The sequence below is a fragment of the Diceros bicornis genome, chromosome 7 (assembly GCF_020826845.1).
Source record: "Diceros bicornis minor isolate mBicDic1 chromosome 7, mDicBic1.mat.cur, whole genome shotgun sequence".
In the NCBI taxonomy this organism is placed as follows: Eukaryota; Metazoa; Chordata; class Mammalia; order Perissodactyla; family Rhinocerotidae; genus Diceros; species Diceros bicornis.
In genome coordinates, this window is record NC_080746.1 from 74,339,335 (window position 1) to 74,362,368 (window position 23,034).

Consider the following 23,034-nt stretch of genomic DNA (forward strand, 5'->3'; position numbering starts at 1 on the left):
TAAGAATTAACTTTTCCAGCAATATAAATGGTATTTCAAATATTACATGTGGAATGCATTTTTAAAACAGAAAAAATGAAAATTTAGTATTAATGTCTTTACCATTTTCTCCTATCTAGCACCTTAAAAGACTTATTTCTTTAAATAACCTCTGCTTAAACATGTGCCATAATATAACTCAAATATTTTAAATAATTAAAATTGAAAAAACAAGTGACGAGGTTTTTTTTGTAATGCAGAAAACAAAAAGAAACTGATATGGCAAAAGAATTATGCCCCTCTTGTAAATCTACCCATTCTATGCTGTCACCTCTATTCTTCGGCAATGCTTTATCCTTTCCAAAATCCAAGAAAAAGTAAAGTAAAATTGCTTTTGAAGTTCAGAAGAATACCTAAAAATAAATGACCAGATTCATTGTTATTCCTTTCATGTTCATTCTCTTTCTCTTTTTCTCATTTTCTACACTTATCCCCATTCTCTTTATTGTTGTAATTATTGAAGCTTTCCTATTTTGTATCCTTGTTTTAAAAAAAGTGACAAACATGGTACAAAATCACAGGGTGAAAGTCAAACTCACTGCTATACTATGCTTATTAGTAACTTTTAAGAAGGGAATTTAAAAATAAAGGGTTATCTAACCAAAACCATTAGGTCTTATATGAGAAAATAGGTATAATTTCATCAACTTACATAAAAAAGAAATCTCAAAAGTTCACTATTATTAACTAACACTTCTTAAACCCTTTTCAAACTTTACTAGTCCACACAAATTATTTTTTCAGGCTCCTCACTCACACAGAAGTTATACACATCTTAAAACAGAGTAATGACATCTTCTACTCATCAAACCTAATCTCTCCAGCTGAGATTAGATATTTTGCATCACTGCGCCAGACACGGTTACAACTGAAAGGAAAGTGAGGCCTAGAGAGCTTAAACAACTTGTTCAAACAAGTAACTCGTTACTAATTAGTAGCAGAGACTTGGGACTAGAACCCAGTTCTCCAAATTCCAAAGCACCAAAGAAGATTTAGAACTAGAATCCAGATCTCCAAACTCCAAAGTGCAGAGCATTGTACAGAAAAGACAGACAAAATGGCCCTGGTCCTAAAGAACTCACTAAAAATCTATAGTTGCATACTTCTCTGATGAATGATATGTTATTATAGTAATGGAGGCAATTGCAGATTTAATGCAAACAGGATTTTTAAAAAACAATTTGGTTAATCTCAAGTCATTTATGTATAGTTCTAGCATACATAATGTGATTTGTTTTCCTTCCTGGACCTTTGAAGTAGATTGGTTTAAGATCGATATTAAAATAAACTAGAATTCCAAAAAAACTGGCAAGAGGTGAGAGATGAGAGTGGGAACAGGGAGAGAGAGGCACGCTGGCTGTCAAGGGAAAGTAATCCCAGGGTTAGAAAATTGTTGTACTTAATGCCTAAGACAAAACCCATGCATGTTGATAGAGAGCTAGCTATAATTATAAGTGGAATCCTTCATACACTCCCTCTACACTCCTGTCTTTAAATGGCTAAAACCTCATTTCAAAATATGGGTACTGGGAATATGGGAAAAATATGAGGAAATTGGATTTTAAAATCACAGCACTCTTGCTAAGGGTAAGAGTTTCACATGATCTCTATGAGTGAAGAAAACGAGGGAAGAATTCTTCATGGCCATCACCGAAACCCATGACTACATTCTGCAGACCCAGCACAGGGCAACTTAAATCTCCCCAGGCAACTGTTGAAAACGAGGAAAACCTACTGCGCTACTGATGGAACATTTCAGACGCCAGAGCTGATAGTTGTATCTCTTTAACACTCGCTAAACTTAACCCTGACAGAAAGAAGAGAGAGGAAGAGGAGCGGGGAGGGAGAGGGAAGAGATGGAGAGAGGGTAGGAAGGAAAAAAGGAGAGAAAAACAAAATGAAAAAAGAAAGTATTAAGGAATACTATTCTTCGGGAAACTAAAAATCTCAAAACAATCTACAAAAGAAATTTTTATACAAAAAAAAGTCAAGTTGTTTGTTACAGGGATATTGAAGTTGTTGGTATTTATTTCTAGGCAAAGAGGATTTCAGTTTTTAAAATATATTAGTAATAACTATACCATCATGATTGAGCCTTATTCTCTTTTTGTAGTATGTACACTGTGTCAAGGAAGGGATAAAGAGGAAGACTGAGGATTGAATAAACAGATCAATAAAAACTGAAGGAACCAGGGTACTTAAAACCCTTTGTTTATTAGCTTCTTTCCATCCAACTACAGAAAACTGTAAGGTTAGTTTACTTGCTTGTTTAAATCTCAGTTCACAGGTATGCAAGGAAAAAACAAAATAAATATGAATTTTTTCCTCCAACAAAAATTGCAACTTAAAGCCAGTTGGTCATAGGAGTGAGGGTGTTCACGCTAGGTAACAGTGAAAATACTTTGTTACTCTTAAAAGAACTAAAATGGGATAGACACTCAAACTAAGTAATCAGTATTTGTTTTTATGAGAAGAGAGGAAGAAGTGATTTCACAGTATAAAGAAAGACAAAAACTTAGGATGGGAGGGAAAGCTCACTTGAAGACATCATCCTAAAATAATATTTACTGTATCATTATTATTATTATCATCCGGTTTCCTGCACACGTGACTGCCTGAGCATGTGGAATTGCATCTACACTGGTTGCTTTAATATCCTATAGAGGAGGAGACATGTATTTTACTCTAAATTCAACAAGTGTAATGTGCCATCTATCTTCTTCATACTCAGAAAATATAAACAAGCATTATAAAAAGTAAAAATGTTTCTTTTATCATGGAATATTAATTTCAAACTCATTAGAAATTGGTATTGCATCTTAAAATGAGGAGACAAATAAGAAGTTGACTGTAACACTATGGTTTCAAACTGTTGAGGGGCATATAAATTGGTGCATCCTTTCTGGAAGGCAACTTGGCCATATATCAAAATCATTAAAAATATTTGTTGAACTAGATTTTAGATGTCTAAGAATTTATTCCACAAAAGCAATCATGGTGTTATTCAAAGATTTATATATTAAATATGTTCACTGAAGTATTGGTTATGATAAAGAAAAAATTAAAACAACCTAAATTCTCAACAGTTAGCATTAACACATTTAACATTTATTTAACAATTTTTGTTGGGTGCCTATGTGCTAAACACAGTGGATTAGTTAAATTAAAAATGTATTCTTAAAGTAAAATACAACGTATCATTGTAGCTTTAAAAATCATATGATCCCAAATTGTTTTACAAATTTACTATACTTCTATAGAAATCACAAATAGAGTTTTTTCTGGGGGATGGGAGAAGAAATGATAAAATTATTCTAAAGTTCATCTGGAAAAACAAATGCTTAAGAATAACCAAGGTAATTTGAAAAAGAAGAGTAATTCAATTAAAAAAATACATAAAATCTCACTAATTAAAAGTGTGCCAAAAGAATGGCCAGACTGATTAACAAAATAAGTTGAAAAATAGACTCAAATATCTCTAAGCATTTAGTCTATGATAACTGTAGTATTTAAAAGATGGATTATATGACTAATATTGCTGAGACAATTGGTTCTTCATATCCCAAGTACATATCACACAATGAATTCCAGATGGATTAAAAAACTAAAGGTAAAAAAATAAAACTGTGATAATGGTATAAAATATATAGGAATATTTACATAATGTTGGGTGGGAAAGACATTCCTAAAAATGATACCAAAGGAAGAAACTCAAAAGTAGAAAAATAAAACTTTAGATTTGATGAGAGAGAATAGATTTTCTAAAAGTTTTAGTTGAAAGACAAAATGACATGATTGGAAAAAAAATCTGCATCATATATGATAAAGGGCTAATATTTTTAGCTTATAAAGACTTCTTCCAAATCAATAAGAATTAACTGCCCACTAGAATAATATGCATTACTTTGTGCTTGACTGTTCTAAATATTTTATATATGTTCATTCATTCGATCCTTGCAACAACCTTATGACATACAGAAAACTTTTACAGATAAAGAAACCGAGGCACAGAAAGATTAAGTAAATACCCAAGGTTACAGAGCTGATAAGTAGTGATGATAGAGCCAAGATTCAAACTCTGTCACCAATAGTCTGACTATAAAATATATGCTACTTCTCAAAGGGTCTGAGCAAGAAATGTATTTAAAAGAAAAGAAATGCAAATGAACAATAATCAAATGAAGAAATATTTCTTCATTCATCAAAGAAATACAAATTATACTGAAAGTAAGCTGCCATTTTCTACTTGTTATATTGGCAATGGTTGACAATAATATATGCAAGCATGGATGTGGCAGAATTAGTACTCTCATACACTGCTGGTAAGAGTAAACTGGTTCAACTTTTCTGGAGGGCATTTTGGCAATACGAATCAAATGCCTTTAAAAAGTGATTACCCAACACTTCTAAGAATTCATTTCTAAGAATTTAAACTAAAGAAATCAGAGATATGTGCAAAGATTGAGCTACAAAGGAATTTATTGCAATGTTGTTAATAATAGTGGAAAATCAGAAAGACTTTAACTATAGATGATTCGCTAAACTATGAAATGTCCACAAATAGAACAGTATGCAATTACTAAAAATAACGATGTAAAAGAATAGTGGTATCATGGGAAAATGTAAATGATATGATATACATTTAAATAAAAAAGCATATTATAAAGCATTTGTTACCATATGATTCCATTTTTGTTTAAAAAGGAGATATAGATATAAACATTGGAAAGAGAGAGACTACTGGACGTGTATACACCTTGATACTGTAATGACTATATCTGGAAAATGGGAATGCAGCTTTTTCTTCTTTTTATTTTTATGTGCTTCCTAAATTTCTTAAATGCAATATCTGCTACTTTTGTAGTAAATAATAAAGTTCATTTTTTTTTAAAAAAAAAAAAAGGTATGTAGGAGAATATTTAGTGACCCGGGGAAAATGATCATGATATGTTAACTTTGAAAAAGTAGGTTGCCAAATAGCATGTGTAATAAGATACCATTTTTCTTTCAGAAAATATGTGAATCTAAGTAGAAAAACTTCAAGGATATAATCAGTATAAGCATTTTTGAGGTATCTCTAGATGTCATCATGGAATTTTTTTTTTTAGTTTCTTTTTTGCATTTTCCAAATTTTCTCCAATAACCACGGTTTGTTTTTTTAATCAGAAAAAGAGCAATGAGAAAGACTATATTTTACTCCTTTCTCCAAATCCATTCTAATTCTTTAACAAGCCTATAATTTATGGAAAAGCAAAAAATAACATACTGCCTTCTTATTGTCAAAACAGACCCAGGAAGATATGAGAGTTTTTCTACAAAAAGCAGATCTCATAAATGAATTAGTATATTCTATCCAATCAGAAATTTTGTTTAAAATGATGAAGCCCCTTAAATGCACTATATGAAGCTGCAAATGAGTCCTACAAAGCCGTCAGGCAAATCTCCTTTCCGTCTCCTGACAGACAGGTAGATATAGTAAAAGAAGATAATTGCGCATGGTTAAACAGATGATTAAAAACAAATATGCTGACACAGATCATCAACAGGCAAAACAACAAAAATGGAACAGGATCAATTATTTGACAGTGTGGCAGTACCAAAAGTCCTGGCCTGGATTTCTAAATATGTGATCTTGAGCAAATCAATTAATCTCACTAAGTTTTAGATTCCTCAGTTTTAAACTTACAGTAAAAAGTTAGACTCTTTGTCTTTAAAATGACAGTAAAAATTTATACAAATGGAAAGAATTTTCATAGGACTAAGCTAATATAAACCCCGGAGTATCTCCAAAATTAGTATCTATTTAATAAACATAGATGAAGATGGTAATGACATGACACAAAAAGAAAATTTAAGAAAAAAAATAAAGAAGATGAAAAAAGGGAAAAGAGCTGACACCCCAGATAATGAAGAATTTCTTTTATAGGGAATCAAGGGTCAGGAAAACTTAGTAGATTTTTCCTATTCTCAGAAGGCCAGATGAACTGGGGACTAAATTTCTGAATTTTGGCCACGAGCCCCAAGTCTAACTAATCACCCTGTAGCACTTCTCCACATGGAGATGCTGATATAGCATTAACAAATTCTTTATCAAAATCAACACTTTGTAACATTGAGAAAATTAAAAGTGTTGTAATCTATAAATGGCCCAGCCTATTCTGTTAAAACTTTATCCCAATTGGACACTATGCATAAAAGTATGTTCAACAAAAGTTTCTCTGCTAAAATTTTTTTAAGCCATATATATTTTCTTCCATCTATTAGAAAGTTTGATTGTTCTTGTAATTTTGCACATGATATTTACACACATTCTTCACGGAAATATGCAGAATATGGTCAGCTTCATTTTTTCCTACTAAGAGAGAAAACATGCTTGAAATCTTTCATATTTCATTACAAAACTCCAGTCCCTTTCATCAACTTTCACTGACTTTCCATCTCCTTAAAATTTCTCCTTCTCTCCCCATCTCCTTCTCCAATCCAAATACACACACACGTAGAAACACACAAAGAGGCACACACAGGCACAATGCCAGACTTCAAAAAATAAACATTTAAGCATAAAATCACCTGAGGTTGACAAAGTTGTAAGCTGTTTTCAAAAAAAAGTTTCTTAAGGTAATAAAAGAAAGCATTAGACGTTCTAATCAAAGTCTGGTAATTTTTTTCTCTAAGTCAATGTTAATATCGAAAATAATAAACCATCATTACAATAAGCCAATTCTCACAGTTAATCATTATAAAAGAGAAGCAAAAGCCGTACAAAGCAAAAGTCTTTGCCTATCAAAATATTTTATTTTTTACTTTACTTATTATAGGTTTTCTGAATATCTCAGGGTTGCTCCTCTCCCAACCATCATCAAACCATCCAATAAACACATTTGTCAAACACACCATCTCTTCAGCTCATAAATAACAACATACCTGGCACCTGTACACATAAAGAACAATCTATATGTTTAATCAAATACCTCAACTTCAGGAATTAGTCTTCTCCCCTTTGTCCTTTGGCGGCCTCAGAACCTTCATGGGAAGCCTCTATTGCCATCATTATTTCTAATTTGAAATCATCCTCAACCTCCACACCCTTCCACGAAGGAAACATAGCTTTTATCTTTGTCTCGCACATGCACACCATAGTGGGAGGTTATAGAGTAAATAGCCATTTGCAACTTTCTTTCAATAATAAAATAGCAAATAAACAAGGAGTCCTCTCTATTATATGATACCAATGCACATTCAACACTCAAGTCAGCTGCAGGACTGCACTGTTACCCTATTTGCCTAATGTATCATATTTTCAAAAGGCAGAGAAAATCTCACAATTTAGGGGAAAGAGATGCTATACTTGATACCTCACATGAAGCTTGTGTCCATTCTGAATAAAATACTGCAACTTTGAATGTTTCTGTGCTTTAGGTCCAAGAAATGACCTAAAATGTAGTTACAGAATTCATTGTTAGGTCATTGTCAACTTCAGGGTAGGTCTTAAGGAAGGAGAGAGAGAATGATGGAATATACTATTATTTGTGAATTGAAAAATAAACTATTTTGATAGGCAAAAACTTAAGATTGTTAGCAGTTTTTACAGAATTCTGAGATTTGAAAAATGATTAAAAATTCAAATTAAAATAATAATAGCTAACACTTGTAAAGCACTTATTATGCAACAAGAATTATTCTAATTGCTTTACGCATATTAACTTATTTAGTCCTCAAAACAAACAACCCATATAGAAGTAGATATTATTACTACTATCTCCATTTTACATATGAGAAAGTAGGCACATAGAAATTAAGTTGTCCAAGATTGTACTAGTAATGGTGGAGTCAGGATTTGATTCTAGACAGACAAATTTGAAAGACCATGTTCTTAACCACCACTTAACTTCTTAACCATGATAAAAGAATCTAATTGAGGCTTTTTGTTCCTTGAAATTACCCCTTCATTTCATGTATAATTAGAAATATACATTGAGATTAAAACCTCTTTCCCCAAGAAATGTAGCTATGGACAATCAATACAATAGTGTTTTGGCTAATTACTGTATTAACTTCTATGTAAATCCGTAAGTCAGTACCTTTGATATAGGAACTTTAGCAAAGAATACACTTATGATTCTATAAGTTATGAGAGAGAGGCTTATTTAACCATAATAAAAATTGCTCCTTCCTTGGTAGATTTTTTTTAACTTCATTCTTTTAGGATTAATTTGGCCTGAATATTGTCCTTAGACACTTACACACTTACACCACTACATAGATCCCTTATACAGCAACATCCCTATAATAGAGCAATGAGGAGAATTAGAAAGGAAGCAAAACCCAAAATAAATGTCTCAAGGTAATACACTAAAGCTTATTTACTTTTCTTAAAGCAGAATTCCTGAGCTCAGAATCTATTTACTCTTACTTCAGACATAATTATAGCACTTTTAGTTATTTGAGGGGCACACCTGGGTTCAAATCTCGATTCTGCCACATACTAGTAGTATGATTCTGGGCAAGTTACTCAGCTTCTCTGCATCTAGGTATGTTTATCTGTAAAATAGTCCACCTCACTGGAGTGTTGCAGGAATAAACCCAATTAACATAGTATATGTAAAGTTCTTAGCACAGTGCCTAGCATATAGTGAGTGCTCAATAAATGGTTCTTTATCATCTAAAAAAAACTGAACTAATAAAAATTCAAGGACTTATTGGGATAATTAAATAGTATAATTGATGTGCAAGCACCTGTATTAGTGCAGTACCACAAAAATGAACTCTATAAAATGTTAGTTTTCCCTCTCTTCTTACCTAATTGAACAGCCCATGGTCGAATAGAATAGCAGCTGATAAGAGAATGGAAGGAAGGTTGATATTACTAGAGGCAAAAACACTAATTACAGAGAAATGACAGCCTACAGTCTGGAAACAGACTGTAATAACAAACAAAATGCAGACACAAGAACTAAAAAAGCAGAGCAGTTTGGGGGCCACTCAATATAGAGATAAGTAGCCTTAACAGACCCTCAACTTAAGGAGCAGCACAGGAATCAGATGTTCATAATTATAACTCTGAGTCTTGATGGCTTTTTTAACAGAAATTAAATTTATAATTTATAACTTAAAACTAGATATGATATAATCTCAGCTATACATATATTACACCGAAATTTTAACAGGGGCCATCTCTGGTAATAAAATTACAGGTGATTTTAAATACTCTCTTCTTTAATTTTCCTATATTTTCTAAACAATAAACTATTTAAGAAATCAGAATGTATAGGTAAATTGTAAAGATAATGTTGGTGCTTAAAGAGGCAATCTTTAGAAATCTAGAAAAGACATGAATGGCGTAACAGAGGGATTAACTCATTCTGTATTAAGTCCCTTGTTCAAATAGCCTACATTGATCCTAGGACGATAAAGATATTACAAAAATGTAACTGATGTGAAAAAGCCGATTAAATGTTGCACAATAAGTTCACTTAAAAAAGAAAAAATGCTAAAAGTAGATTCATCTTAGAGGCACTATTTTAAAGAGCAGTCAATATCAACACAAAGCTTATAACAGGAACCACACATGATTACCTCTATCTTTGCTTGCAACAATTCTGACACACCCTCATCTTTAGGGTAAAAAATGTTTAAACAACTCTAGGGAAACAGCAAAATAAACTGATAAAATGGAGAAATTTCAAGAAGCATAGTCATAAGTAAAAATGCACTTTTTTATCTTCTAAAATAGAAATGAGAATGCTTTAGGCAAGTTTAGCTATTACTGAGTAATCACTGAGTTTGCACAGCTGAGAAAGAAAGAAAAGGTGGCAGCACAAAAAGCAAATTAAAATATCAGAAACGGACCAATGGCAAAATTTTTTCTTTATGATCCATAGTGTGCATCTCTCTTTGGAAATGCCCCTCTGAATACCACGTACAGTTTGATAGTAGAGAACATGCCAAAGAGCTATACAGCAGATCCTAGAGGACTTTTTCATTTAGAAAAAGTGCTTCTTCCCAGAAATATAAATCATTTTCCTGTTTCTTCACTAACTAGAGCACTAATTTTAAAAGAGAGAAAAGTAGAAGAACAAACAGGCACCAAGTACTGAGGCACTGAAACTCAATTACTGTAAGTGTTGGTATTATTATCAGTAGTAGTAACCGTATAGCGCCAGACATATTTGAGATGGACTAAATGAAACACAACTGCATTAACCTGTGGCATAAGCAGGACTATAACTTAGATTATGTGCTTCCCTGTTCTCAATTAATACTCAATTTACCCTTTCCATAATTTCCCCTAAAACATGATATCTCCAGATCTAATTGGCACTTTAGCTAACTGAGCTGTGACAATTTCTTTTCTTGGTTCTGATTGTCAGTGGGCTAAAGGCAGTGGACACCATTAATACAAGAGGCATCTATATCTTGTAGAAAAAGAAAGGTAAGCCTAAATCATGCCTGTAAATTGTTTTCTGAAGTGCATTTTATCTTTGGAAAACAAACAAAAATGCTGTTTAGGTGTGCTTTACTCTCATGTCTTATTTCCATCACTTAAATAGACAAATAAATATAATATTAAATATTTCCATCACTGTTTACTTTCAATAAACAGAAAGGTAAAGAAAAACTAAAACAAATATCTTTCCTTTATTATTAAGTTTGGGAGCCTATTTTAATCCATTTTTAAATTGGATACACCCAAGTCTTGGAAATGCAAACTCCTATGATCACGAGAGACACTGAGTTTTTCATGGTACTTAAAGGAAAGAAGGGCATAATAAATAAGTTTCTGGTTCTGATTCATTTTCTGCTCTTTTGAATTAATTAAAGCTGTGAAAATCCCAAGCAACTGTATATCATTTGTGACGGAATTGAATCCAAAGGAGAAAAATATGTAAAACATTATTTAATTAAAATTTTCATTTTTTTCTCCCCTACCTCCTATCATACTAGTTAATAGTCATTCAGACTAAAAGGACAGTTTCATGTTTGTTGCTATCAAATTAATTGCCTTGGGCCACTTTAGTATCTTCAGAGATCTGTGGTTTCTGGAGCCATACTGTTCTCTGGGGTCAATCCCTTGAATGTGGCTCTCAAGCTCCTGGCCTCATTTCAAAGTTGTCTCTGGCAAACTCAAAACTCATAGGAAGACTCTGCTTGTATTGGTATACATATGGCTCCCGAGAAATGCTACTAGACATTTTTTTTGTCCTCATACATGTGATTTTGCATTTAGCTTGGGAAATAGGGTAATAACGAGAGTTGGAGGAGAAATCCATTCTACTTTAACAATTTTAGTGCAATGCAGGAAAAGCAAAACAAAGAAAACTTTACTTTTCTGATTCTAAGTTGAGGGCACCACATTGGGAAATCTTTTTTTTTGCTGCCTGAGTTGGGGTCCTAAAATATAAAATCTGATCATGTCAATCTCCTGCTTAAAAACCTTTGTTATTTCCTCATAACCTACAGAATAAACTCCAAATCCCTTGGTATGGATACAAGACCTATTAATATCTGATGCCAAATCATCTTTCTAACCTTATCTTCTGACACTCACACGCACTTAGCAACTTAAGACTGATCTTCTCTAACTATTCTCTGTTGATTGTTCTTAGTCATTTTGCCTGATTTCTGTTCCTAGAGCTTGCAAGCTTCTTTCCAATTTACAGTCCTCAAAAATTCTGTTCCCTCTTATGTCTCCTCTTCACCAAATTATCTCCTATTCATTTTTTAAGTCTCAGCTTTACTATCACTAATGCAGAGCCACCATCCTTGATTCTAAGCCCAAGTTAGGCCTCCCTTTCCTTTCATAGTGTTTTTATGATATAATTAAATATTTATTTAATGTCTTCCTCTTCTTTGGATTGCAAACTCTTAGAGAAAGAGACAACATACATTTTAGTTCATCACTGTATTCCTGGCCCATACATATTTGGCATTCAATGGATATGTGTTTCTCTCATTATTCAAATATTCATTAAGTGAGTCTCCAAAATTACATAGGAAGTGAAAGGCATCAAAATATAAAAATATTCACTAATGAATCTAACATTCATAAAATTAGTCTTCACTCAAACTTCTCTCACAAATTAACACATATCTCACCCATTTGCGTCAATTTCTTTGTCTCTTTGATAATCACTGCTCAGTGGTTTCAAACTTGTCTGCACATTGGAGTCACATGAAGCCTTTAAAAAATATTAATAACTGAGTCCCATTCCCAAAGATTGATTTAATTGGTTGAAGTGCAGCCTAAGAATAGGACTACTTTTAAAAATTACCAATTTTATTCAGTCAAGGTTGAGAATCACATCAGCTAATTGACGGATATTGCATTGTGGAATATTGTAAATAATATTCAAAATAAAAATATAAAGTGACTGCAAAGTGAAATTGCAAACCTTGCAAAAAATGCAGGAATTCATGAGAAATATAGTGTTGAAGAATAGCTCAAATAATTGACAAATCAAAAATTTGCCATTAGACTAGCTAGAAACTGAAGAACCAAAAATTGGCAGGAACGACAGTTGATATGGTATATTATTCAAGAGAGAATGATTTGAATATAAAAAGATTAAGCAAGTCCTTAAGAAATTTTCTTTGCAAAAATTATCCTTGTTATCAGTATCAAAAGTGATTGTGCTATCACAACATTTGACCTGAAATATTACTCTTAAAAGCATGCAGTTAATTCATTCTTCTAAGAATTAATGCATAGTTAGAATTACAAATAAAATGTTGCCAATTATATAAATTTATTTTTACTAAATTTAGTTTTAATTTTTAAGATTGAGTCAAAATAAAATCATTTTACTCATTGTTTACCATGAAATTTTGATCCCCATCCCCTCAGTATATTAAAATACAAAAGACTGTATCACATGACCTTGCCAAAGCTGCAGATAGAAACGGTTCTTATTTTTTCCTTTCATATTTTTATTCTGTTTCCTTTCCTTGCCTCATTACAATGGTTAGGACTTCCAATGTCAAATAGGATGAGTGAGCATGGGCATTAATTATCTTATTCTCTATCACAGAAAGAAAGCATTCAACATTTCACCATTAAACATGATGTTAGTTGTAGGTTTTTCATAGATGTCCTTTTCAGATTAAGGAGGTTATTTTCTATTCCTAGTTTGCTTAGAGTTTTTCATTATAAACAGTTGTTGTCAAATACTTTTTCTATATCTATTAAAATGATCATATGATATTTCTCATTTATTCTGTTAACATGGTGAGATTTAACAAATGTTAAATCAACCTTGCATTCCTGGGCTATTGTAAACCCCAGCTGATCATGATATATTACTCTTTTTTTTAATATATTGCTTGATTTAATTTGCTGATGTTCTGTTAAGAATTTTTGCATATATGACCATGAAGGATATTGGTCTAAAATTTTCCTTTTTTCGTAATGTTTTTTCAGGTTTGGTGTTAGGATTATGCTAACCTCATGAGGTAGGAATTATTCCTCCTTCCTCTATTTTTTGAAAGAGTTTTCATAGCATTGGTGTTATTTCTTAAATGTTTGATAGAATTCACAGTGAAATCATTTGGGCCTGTAATTTTCTTCAGAGAAAGTTTTATTTAATTAAAAAAATTCAATTTCTTTTATAGATAAAGTGCTATTTAGGTTTTCTGTTTCATCTTGTGTCAATTTTAGTAAGTTGTATTTTTCAAGGAATTTATCCATTTCATCTAAGCAATACAATATTTTGGCATAAAGATATTCATAATATTCCCTTATGCCTGTTTAATTTTCTACAAATTCTGTAGTGATAATTCCTCTTTCATTCCTGATATTGGTAAGCTGTGTTCTCTTTTTTTCTTTACAAAAAAACAACAACAACTTTTACCTATAAATTTTTCTTCTTTTCAGCAATTTATAAGTGCCTAGGTGAGCTTTTCTTTGAATTTATCCTGCTTAGGGTTCACTGAACTTCTTAAATCTATTTAACTCTATCATATTTATTAAATCTATTAAATTTAGACCTTTCACTGACTTTGGGAAATTGGGGGGGGCCATTATTTTGTCAAGTATATTTTTCTGCACTAATATTGTTCCCTTTTTTTTCTGGTACTTATATATGTTACACCTTTTAATATTGTCCCACATATCCCTAATAATACATTCATTTCTTTTCCATTTTTTCTCTATTTCTTAAATTGGTTCATTTCTAGTGATCTATTTTTTTAATTTCACTGATTTTTTTCCTCTGTCATTTTTATTATGTTAATTGGCCTATCAAGTTATTTTTTTTATTTCATATATGATAGTTTTCAATTTTAAGTTCCCATTTGGTTTTTTTGTGTGTGTGTGTGAGGAAGATCAGCCCTGAGCTAACATCCATGCAAATCCTCCTCTTTTTGCTGAGGAAGACCAGCTCTGAGCTAACACCTATTGCCAATCCTCCTCCTTTTTTCCCCAAAGCCCCAGTAGATAGTTGTATGTCATAGTTGCACATCCTTCTAGTTGCTGTATGTGGGACACGGCCTCAGCATGGCCGGAGAAGCAGTGCATCGGTGCGCACCCGGGATCCGAACCCGGGCCTCCAGTAGCGGAGCGCACGCACTTAACCCCTAAGCCACGGGGCCGGCCCTCATATTTGGTTCCTTTTGCAATTTCTAGCCTTCTGCTGAAATGTGCTATTTTATTTTTTATTTTTTTTACATTTTCCTGATTCTTCATATGTTGAGTAATTTGGGGTTATATTTTAGACATTGTGATCATTATGTCTTGGAGACTCTGAATTCTTTTATAGTGCTCTAAAGAGTGTCACTTTTTGTTTGTTTGTTTTAACAAAAGCTTACTTGCTTACACCCAAACCACATATTCTGTCTCACTGGCAGTGGGCAGTAGCTCAAATATCTGTTTAGTTCTTTTACTCTTACCTGGGCTGCTTTAAGCCTATCCTGTGCATGCATGGTCTGGGAATCAGGCAGAGATTGGGGCAAAGTTTATACATAGAATTTGGGACTCCCTTTCTATGGCTCTTTCCTTTCCAGAATTACCTCCTCACTTCCTAGTAGCTGTGGTTGCCCCAAAGTCTATTTTTCTGGTTCTCCAGGCCAGAAAGACTGCTATTTTTCTGCTGGAGTTTTATTAGCCTTGTCTGGCACAGACTGGGGCCTGCCCTCTGACTGGACACCTTGAAAATGGCAAACTTATCCAGTATCTCTCCCTTCTTCCAAATGTCATCTCCTCTCAAGATTTAGCCTGCTTTTGATTGCTGTCCAGTATCTTCAGATAATTGTTTTTCACGTTTTGTCCAGAGTTTATAGTTGTTTTTCCCATTCAATTTTAAATGGACTAACTTAAAGTGGCCTTTTCTCACTACCAGTTATCTTCTGATAATAGAGATTCCTTGTATTGTCTTAATGATGGATTAAATGACACCATGCTTTTTCACTCCTCCAAGCCCTTACAAATTCTATTCTTCTGCCTACAATGTCCATAATTCTCATGACCCTAACAAGTAGAAATTTTTTATGCCCATTTTAAAAGAATATAGTCAAGTTTTACCATCCTCTAAGTTTTAAATACCTAAAATTTCAACTGAGAATATTTAAACTGGAACTAGCTTAGATGCCTATCAATATAACAATGGAACATACATAGTATAAAATACTACATAGAAGAAAATAAGTTAAAGGTGTATAAATTGGCAAAGTAGTCTAAGTCATAATTTTAATGAAAAAAGAATATGTAAAGTATAAAGCAATATTGTAAAAGGGGGGAGTGTTACACACAAAAAAATTGCATATTTCTATATAATTGTGTATATTTATATATGATTATATAGAAATATGTTTGGAAGGATACAAACTAGATTGAAAGTAGTAACTATGCTTGGGAAAAGAAACTGAATTTAGGGTGGGAAAAGACATTAAGGAAAATTTCCTTCGATTTTTTTTCAATAATTATACAAGAAATATTTAAGGATTGCCTATTTTCCAGACACTATTCTACAATAAGAATGTATTTGTGTATTGCTTGTGTAATTTTAAAATATTTTTAATTTTTTAAGTGAATGAAAATATTACCTCAATAAGGAGAAACTGAAATAACAGAAAATCTCTAAAATGTTTAAAAATGTGATCCTGTATCTCATTAATGTATCAGAAGCTCGGGAGCCTTTTAAAGGTAAGTAAATGAATTGAGTGTTATTTTCAAAACTGTTCTCCCTAACTCACATTAAATTCTTATTCTCCAGATCTGAACCCAATAGAGAAACAAACTGATTTCTCTTTTTTCCTCTTGCAATACAGTTCCGTTATTTTACCCCAGTTCTGAGGTTTGGGACAGCTGGTAAAGTCTAAAGTTCTCACTTGGGGTAATTCCAGGAACCAAATGGCTGCCTACGGATAAAAATCCACCGATTTTTTTATTCACATACTGCAGTAAGTACGGCTGAGCAACCCAGAAAATAAACCTGCCCTTCATGAAGTTCATTCTCAGCTTCATATGAGAAAGAAAAACATCTTTGTCCCTTCTATTGACTCACTTCCTTGTCTTAGTCGGGTGATGTATAGAGGACATCTTCTTATAATCTTTAATTTTGAAATAATTTGGTGTAACAACATTTTAATCTTTCTCCCCAATTCCTTCTAGTAACAAGGCCTTCACTACCTCAGCAAGAAGCTCATTCCATTTTTAGACAACTGTAACTGTTACAAAGTTTTTCTTCTACTGTTCCTGTGACTCTATGACTTTCACCTGCTAACTTGGGTTTGGCCCACCACGGTACACACTCTTTCTCTATGGCAGCACTTTAGCCATCTCAGGTCAGCTATCGGATTCTCTTAAGACTTCTGTTCTTCAGAGTAAACATGCCTGGTCCTTTTAACCTAAGGGAAGGTTCTGCCAAGTGGCCCAGAAAGAGTGAGAAACTGAATTTCTCTGCAACCAAGTTATTTGTCCAATTGAAGAATACAAGATTTGGCTTTTACCTTAATGCAGCAAACAGCCTTCTTGGCTAATCATTACAAATACCTCTTGGCATTTTTTTGTCTTCAAAGAAATATCCCCCCACTTGCCTGCACACAACATACATATTGCCTTCCACTTTTTCTTTAAAAAAAATCTTTTAAAAGGGTGCCAAAAAGTGTCCATCCTCAGTTCATGTGACTTGGATTTCCACCCAAGGGGCTTATACCCTCTGCTTTATCACATGGTTTTTTTAAGCTACAGTTCAGTTACTCCAAATTACAGTATTTCATTCTTATAAGTTCACACCTATTTCTACTTATTTTTGGACACCTAAGATATCAGGAAAGGACTGGGACCATTAAATTTTATCCAGTAAACCTTAACTTAGATAGGCTTAGCATTGTGTCTGTTAATTATATGTATTTAACCATCTCAGTTCCACTTGTTGGAGATTGTTAACTACTTTGCATCTTTAGGAAATTAGAAAAAAATAAAACACAAGTTTAGAAAACCTAGAGAGGACATCCACCTAATCCATCCTGGTCCTTAGAAGAACCTAACTATACTCTCCAATCCAACCTTTTTGGAGGGGCAGAGGTGGAATGAGTATTAGTCTTACCTACAAAACTATACCTAGGAATTTTTTTAAAAAGTTTTTGTCCCAGTTCCTGTCTCATTTCCGTTCTAGCTTCCTTGTTATGCAGCTAAGATAATAAGACCCCTGCTTTAACTATCTCACAGGGTTACTACAAGAATTATATAAGATAACATATGAAAAAGTTCATTTAAAAGTATAAAGTGGAATGAAAATGTAAGGTACAACATTATTAATAATAATGGCACCTCCTATGACCATAAAATGAGACACTCTACAAATCCCCTCCACTTAACACTAAGATATTTTAATTAAATTCTCTTTTTTATCCTCTTTTTTATCTCTTTTTCCCATACCACCACCCAAAAAAAAAAAAAATTTCAGCATAATCAAAGCCTTGGACTTTAATTACAAATGCCAGCAAAGATTTACATAGAGTACAACATAAGTATATTCTGACATTTTGAAAACTCTAGCCCTCCTCTCAGACTGACTTCACTTTCTTTTTCCTTTTTGATAAACTTTTCTATACTCTCCTGAAAAAAAATCAAATTGCCTAGCAATATTATAGCAACTGTCACCACTATGAATATTTTAGTCCTAGTTACCCACCTTGAAACTCTTACACGTGGCCTCATGGCTTTCCAATATAAAAATACCAGATACATTTCCTCAAATGGGTGTCCTAACTGTTTCCAGATTTTTAGAGCCCATTATGGTATTTCCATATTAAGATTATAGCCACCAGGGCTGATCTATAAGTTTATAATTTATAAGTTCAGTTCTTGCATCCAGGAATGCAGAGTCCCCAAAATGATAATGTAAAAGTGAAAGATCGCACTGAAACACAAGAAGCAACAGTGGAGAAAAGCTGTCAAATGTTCTACAGGCAGATGGTAAGAAACAAAAAGCTCCCTACCACCTCCCTCACCCCAATCTATACTAGCATCAAGTTGCATAATTTTACCTAACCAGTATATATAAGCTAACCCACAGACTCCATTTTTACTAGATTTTCTTTCTTTCTCTCAATCTGCCTCTCTTCCTCTTTCTCATTTACTACATTCCTCTCCCTGATAACAACAACAAATATTTATTGACTGCCTGTAATGTACAAGACCATGTGTGCTAAATAGGCCAGTGAGGGTCTGGTCTGAGGCCAGACCATGTGAGAACAAAATAGGCCAGTCCAGAGGGAAGGACAGACATTAAACAAAAATCACACAAATAAATACATAATATAAAATTGCAATATCTGCTAGGAAATAAATTAAAGGGTGGGAAACAAGATCTTTGTGGGCAGATAAGATTTGAATTGGAATGATCAGGAAAGCCTTCTCTGAAGAAACATTTAAATGGGGACCAGAAGGATGAGAAGGAATCATTCTGATGAAGAGCAGGGAGAAGCGTATTCCACTTGAGAAAACAGTGTTATGTGAAGACCTGGAGCAGGAAGAAACTTGGAGGGTGTAGATCAGTATAGCAGCGGATTCAGAAAGAACCTTCAGGAGAAAGGCCAACGCTGAGGCTGGCAACGCAGGGGCCAAACTACGCAGGGCCAGTGCTTTGCAGATTATGTTAAGGATTTTTTGTTTTCATTACAGTATAATAGGAAGCCAAGAAAAGGTCTTTCTTGGGTCTCAAAGAACGGTAAGTGGAGTTTTTCCTCTTATATGATGAATACGGAATTTAAATAAAAGTATAAAGAAAAGCATGAGAATGATAATTCAAAAGAATGTTTACCTCTGGCACAAAGAGAAGAAGATATAAAATTGGGAGAGTTCACAGGAGGCTTCAACTGTATTGGTAATGTTTTATTTCTTATAAATACATAGGTATTTTAACCTATTCTTTATATATTTTTGTATGACTGAAATTTTCATAATAAAAATTTTTTAAAAGAATTAATGAATGTTAAGAATTCACTGGTTCATTTCCTTCTCTTCTTTCCCAGGCTTATATTAAATCTTTTCAATTTTGAGAAAGACAAGCACACAGAATTTAGGGATCTCCCCCTCTTATACACTTTGTTTCATGGGCTTTTATTTTCTAGACTTTTAGCATGATGTTAGAGGCTCTTTAATTAGCTTATCTTTTGTTTTGGCTTGTAGCTTTCCAACAACCACAGACTTAATATGAGGATTAAGTGAGATAAAGCATTTAACATAGCAGTTAGCACACAAGAGCTCAATAAATTTTAACTATTGTTTTCATTATTTTACTCACTATAGTTTATATTCTCAGTCCTAAATATGCGCCAGAACATTAGAACTTAACAAAAGCTGAGTGTATATGGCCAAATGGGGCTCTGGTATTTTGAATGTATATAGTATATATACTATATATACTATATACACAACACACATACACAAACAAAGGCACATGTATAACATATATTTCCAATATTGAATTTATAGGGTTTTTTTTAAATACTTTTTCTGTTCTCATTTAAGCATTAAATAAAAAAGTAGCAATTTGAGGCCTTTTTATTTCCACTAAAGAAATACCTTTAAAGAAAAGGTTAAAATCTTGCATTTGATGGTACACAATTACAATTTAAGGTAAGTTCAATAAGTTTACTAATTTCTCCTAAGTACAATGCTACATTGAAATGATTAAAGCTGCAATAACATTCAGTATGATTCATACTATGTTTAAAAGGCTCATTTTTGTAATATCAAGTATTTCATGCAAAACTTCAATCTTATAGAATTGAATATAGACATCAAAATTTCTTCTACAACAGGAGGAGCAACCTTTGATGGAAGAACATTATTAACATCATATCTTTTCACTTAATTTTCTTTGTACAAATAGCACAGATCCTCTCATTTCCCTTTCCTTCCAATTCACAAATACAATAAAAGCTGTCTTTAGAAAAATCCTTAAATTAATTTCACGATGAAATGAGTACTAGGACCCAGAAAATAAGAGAACTTATGACAGTTTTTGTTACCCAGAAGTCTGAAAAATATCTCACTGAATCTTTATGCAAATATTATATTTTAAATTATATTTTCATACCTAAGAACCCAGAACTTGCTCTTGTAAAATAACAACAGTTTGTCACTCAATATCCTTCAGTTTGAGGTTTGGACTCAGATTGTTTTAGTAATCATTCCTCCATTCCTACTTCCTGTTCTTAATTACAAATCTAATCGTGTATTTTTATAAATATTCGCAATTAAATATATTTATCTACTTATGTAAATACTTTTCAGTTAACTTTTACCGATAGTCTATGTAGGGATCTCATTAACAAACACACTTGGAACTTTTTAGATTTGTTCCAGCAGCTTGTTAATTCTTATTAGATTTAACTGTTTAAATATATCAACATTCTACACAGTTTTAAAAATGGATAAAAAAGACTAATTCCAAGTTTTGTTTTACTTACCAAGCTCTGCCATTCCACCTCACTGCCTGAACAATATTATCAGCTCTTCGGATACTCATTCTTGCTAAGTAAAAGGATATTTCTTCTCTAGCTGGATTAATAATCAACTTTCTAGATAGTTCATTTGTAATTCTCTTCTGGTTAACCCTTAGCAGTACAGCAGTCTGCCCAACTCATGTTAATCAATTTATGAAGCGGGAAGGAAAAGGAGAATTTCAATTATGCAGATAACAAATGGAAAGTAAAAATGAGAGACAGTTTAGATGGGACACAAAAGAACAATCAGCCTTACTTTTTTACACTAAAAGGAATAAATCTTTATGTCAGATATTACAAAAGCACTCAGATCATAAACACAAGAAACAAGATAACATGAAGAGAAGAACCTAATAGCCTTACAACATGCCAGTCCGGTGCATATCAGCCCACGTTTTCTGCTTTCTTACATGCAAATAAATACAAATCAGCTCTGGGCATAACAGATACATTTTTCTCTTGGTAGAAAGGTCTGTCAACCTCTAAACACCTCCTCTCTCAACAGTTGTAATCTCTTCGTCTCTCATCCCACAATAATAGCCATCTCAGGCTTTATGACAATTTTCTCCAAATGTGATCTGTAAGCACTTGCATCAGAGTAATCTGGGAAACTTGTTTAAAATATAGATACCTGGGCCCCACTCCAGAAATCCAAAGCAACCCAGGTAATTCTTATGTACATTAAAAGTTTGAGAGCCCCTGCTCTAAGAACATTTCTGACCTCATCTAAAAGAGACTCAAAGACAATCCCAAGGGACTCAGAATGAAATTAATTACTCCTGCTGCTAGTTGGACCTTGACTTTTTGCTTTGGTTCCAATAACTAGGATTCTACCTTGCTTTCCTATACCTGAGTGTACTAGTCCATCTAAGATCATGACCTTTCCATCGTCTTGGTAACCTTCCACTTGCAGACTACTCAGAAACTGGAATCTGTCCTTTAACTCCACTTGGTGTCTACGGTCTTATAGTGGCCTAGCTGTCTAAATCTCTAAGTACCACTTGCCCCAGACTTTTCTTGCTCTGTCTGCTTTAGGAAACACTTTAATCTCCTATTTTATGCCTCTCTTCTGCATACATGGACTACACTTCTTGGTGTTCATTGCCCAATCTTTTAACTAATACATTTTGTCTGCTTATTAACTTTCTCCCAAGGCTGTTCCCATCCCAGTGGACCCCTACCAGTCTGCTCTATACCTGTTACAATGAACAGGACTTGCTTAGCCATGTGTAGAGAGGTGAAATGAACAACTAGCTAAAAAGTGAAAAGACAGACATGGCAGTGAGTGGTTTCACAAATTGCTATAAAAGCCCATGTTCACAGTCAGAATAAAGGGAAAGATAATGACTATGGAAAAAGAAGAACCATGGAAAGCAAAAGGAAAGTCCTTCAGAATTGGAATAGTAGACCAGGTAAAATAAAGTAAAAAATTTTTTTAATTCTAATCATTTGTTTTTATTTTCATGGAACCTATTAAGAAAAGTCAATGAAACAACGATTATTTAACCTGGAGAGAAGGTTAAAGCGACTAAAAGAAAAATAGTACTGGACTAGTAGAACTCAGAAGACTTGGATTTCTCGTGGCCTCTCTACCACCTCCTAGATATATGATCCAGATTAAGTCTCTTAACTTTTCTGTGCCTTGGTCCCTAAATAGGTATAATAAACCATGCCCTGTGTGTCTAGGATTAATTTGATAATCATATTTATTAAAGAGCTTTGAAACTATAAGTACCATATAAATATGAGGCATTATTGTAGCTATATAAATTTCTATTGCATAAAGATCATAATTAACACGTACTAACAGAGGATATAAAGCGGCAATTTTTTTGGTTTTAGATTATTTTTAAAGGAAAATATAAACCATATATTGTGAAAGAAATAAATAGGAGTTTGTGAAACATCTTTCCCAAGAAAATTTCGAGAATAGGACCAACATCAGCTGGAGGAAAAATAAGGTAAAATCATCCCACAATATAGATAATCATGTTAACCTGAGTTTGCCCAGTTTAACCAGTAAACCTTGAGAGCCTTACCAGAAGG

The 23,034-nt window shown here is 33.1% G+C and overlaps 1 protein-coding gene across 3 annotated transcripts in view; it reads right to left on the reverse strand.

The window, feature by feature from the left end:
* The window catches only part of SOX6 (SRY-box transcription factor 6), a 573,709-nt gene that overhangs the window by 383,720 nt on the left and 166,955 nt on the right, over nt 1-23,034 (reverse strand). For all 3 annotated transcript variants that reach the window (XM_058546045.1, XM_058546046.1, XM_058546047.1), the window contains exon 3: nt 7,400-7,472. In XM_058546045.1, coding sequence (XP_058402028.1) covers nt 7,400-7,416 — 17 coding nt within the window. In that variant the 5' untranslated portion in view covers nt 7,417-7,472. The remainder of the gene's footprint in view (nt 1-7,399; nt 7,473-23,034) is intronic.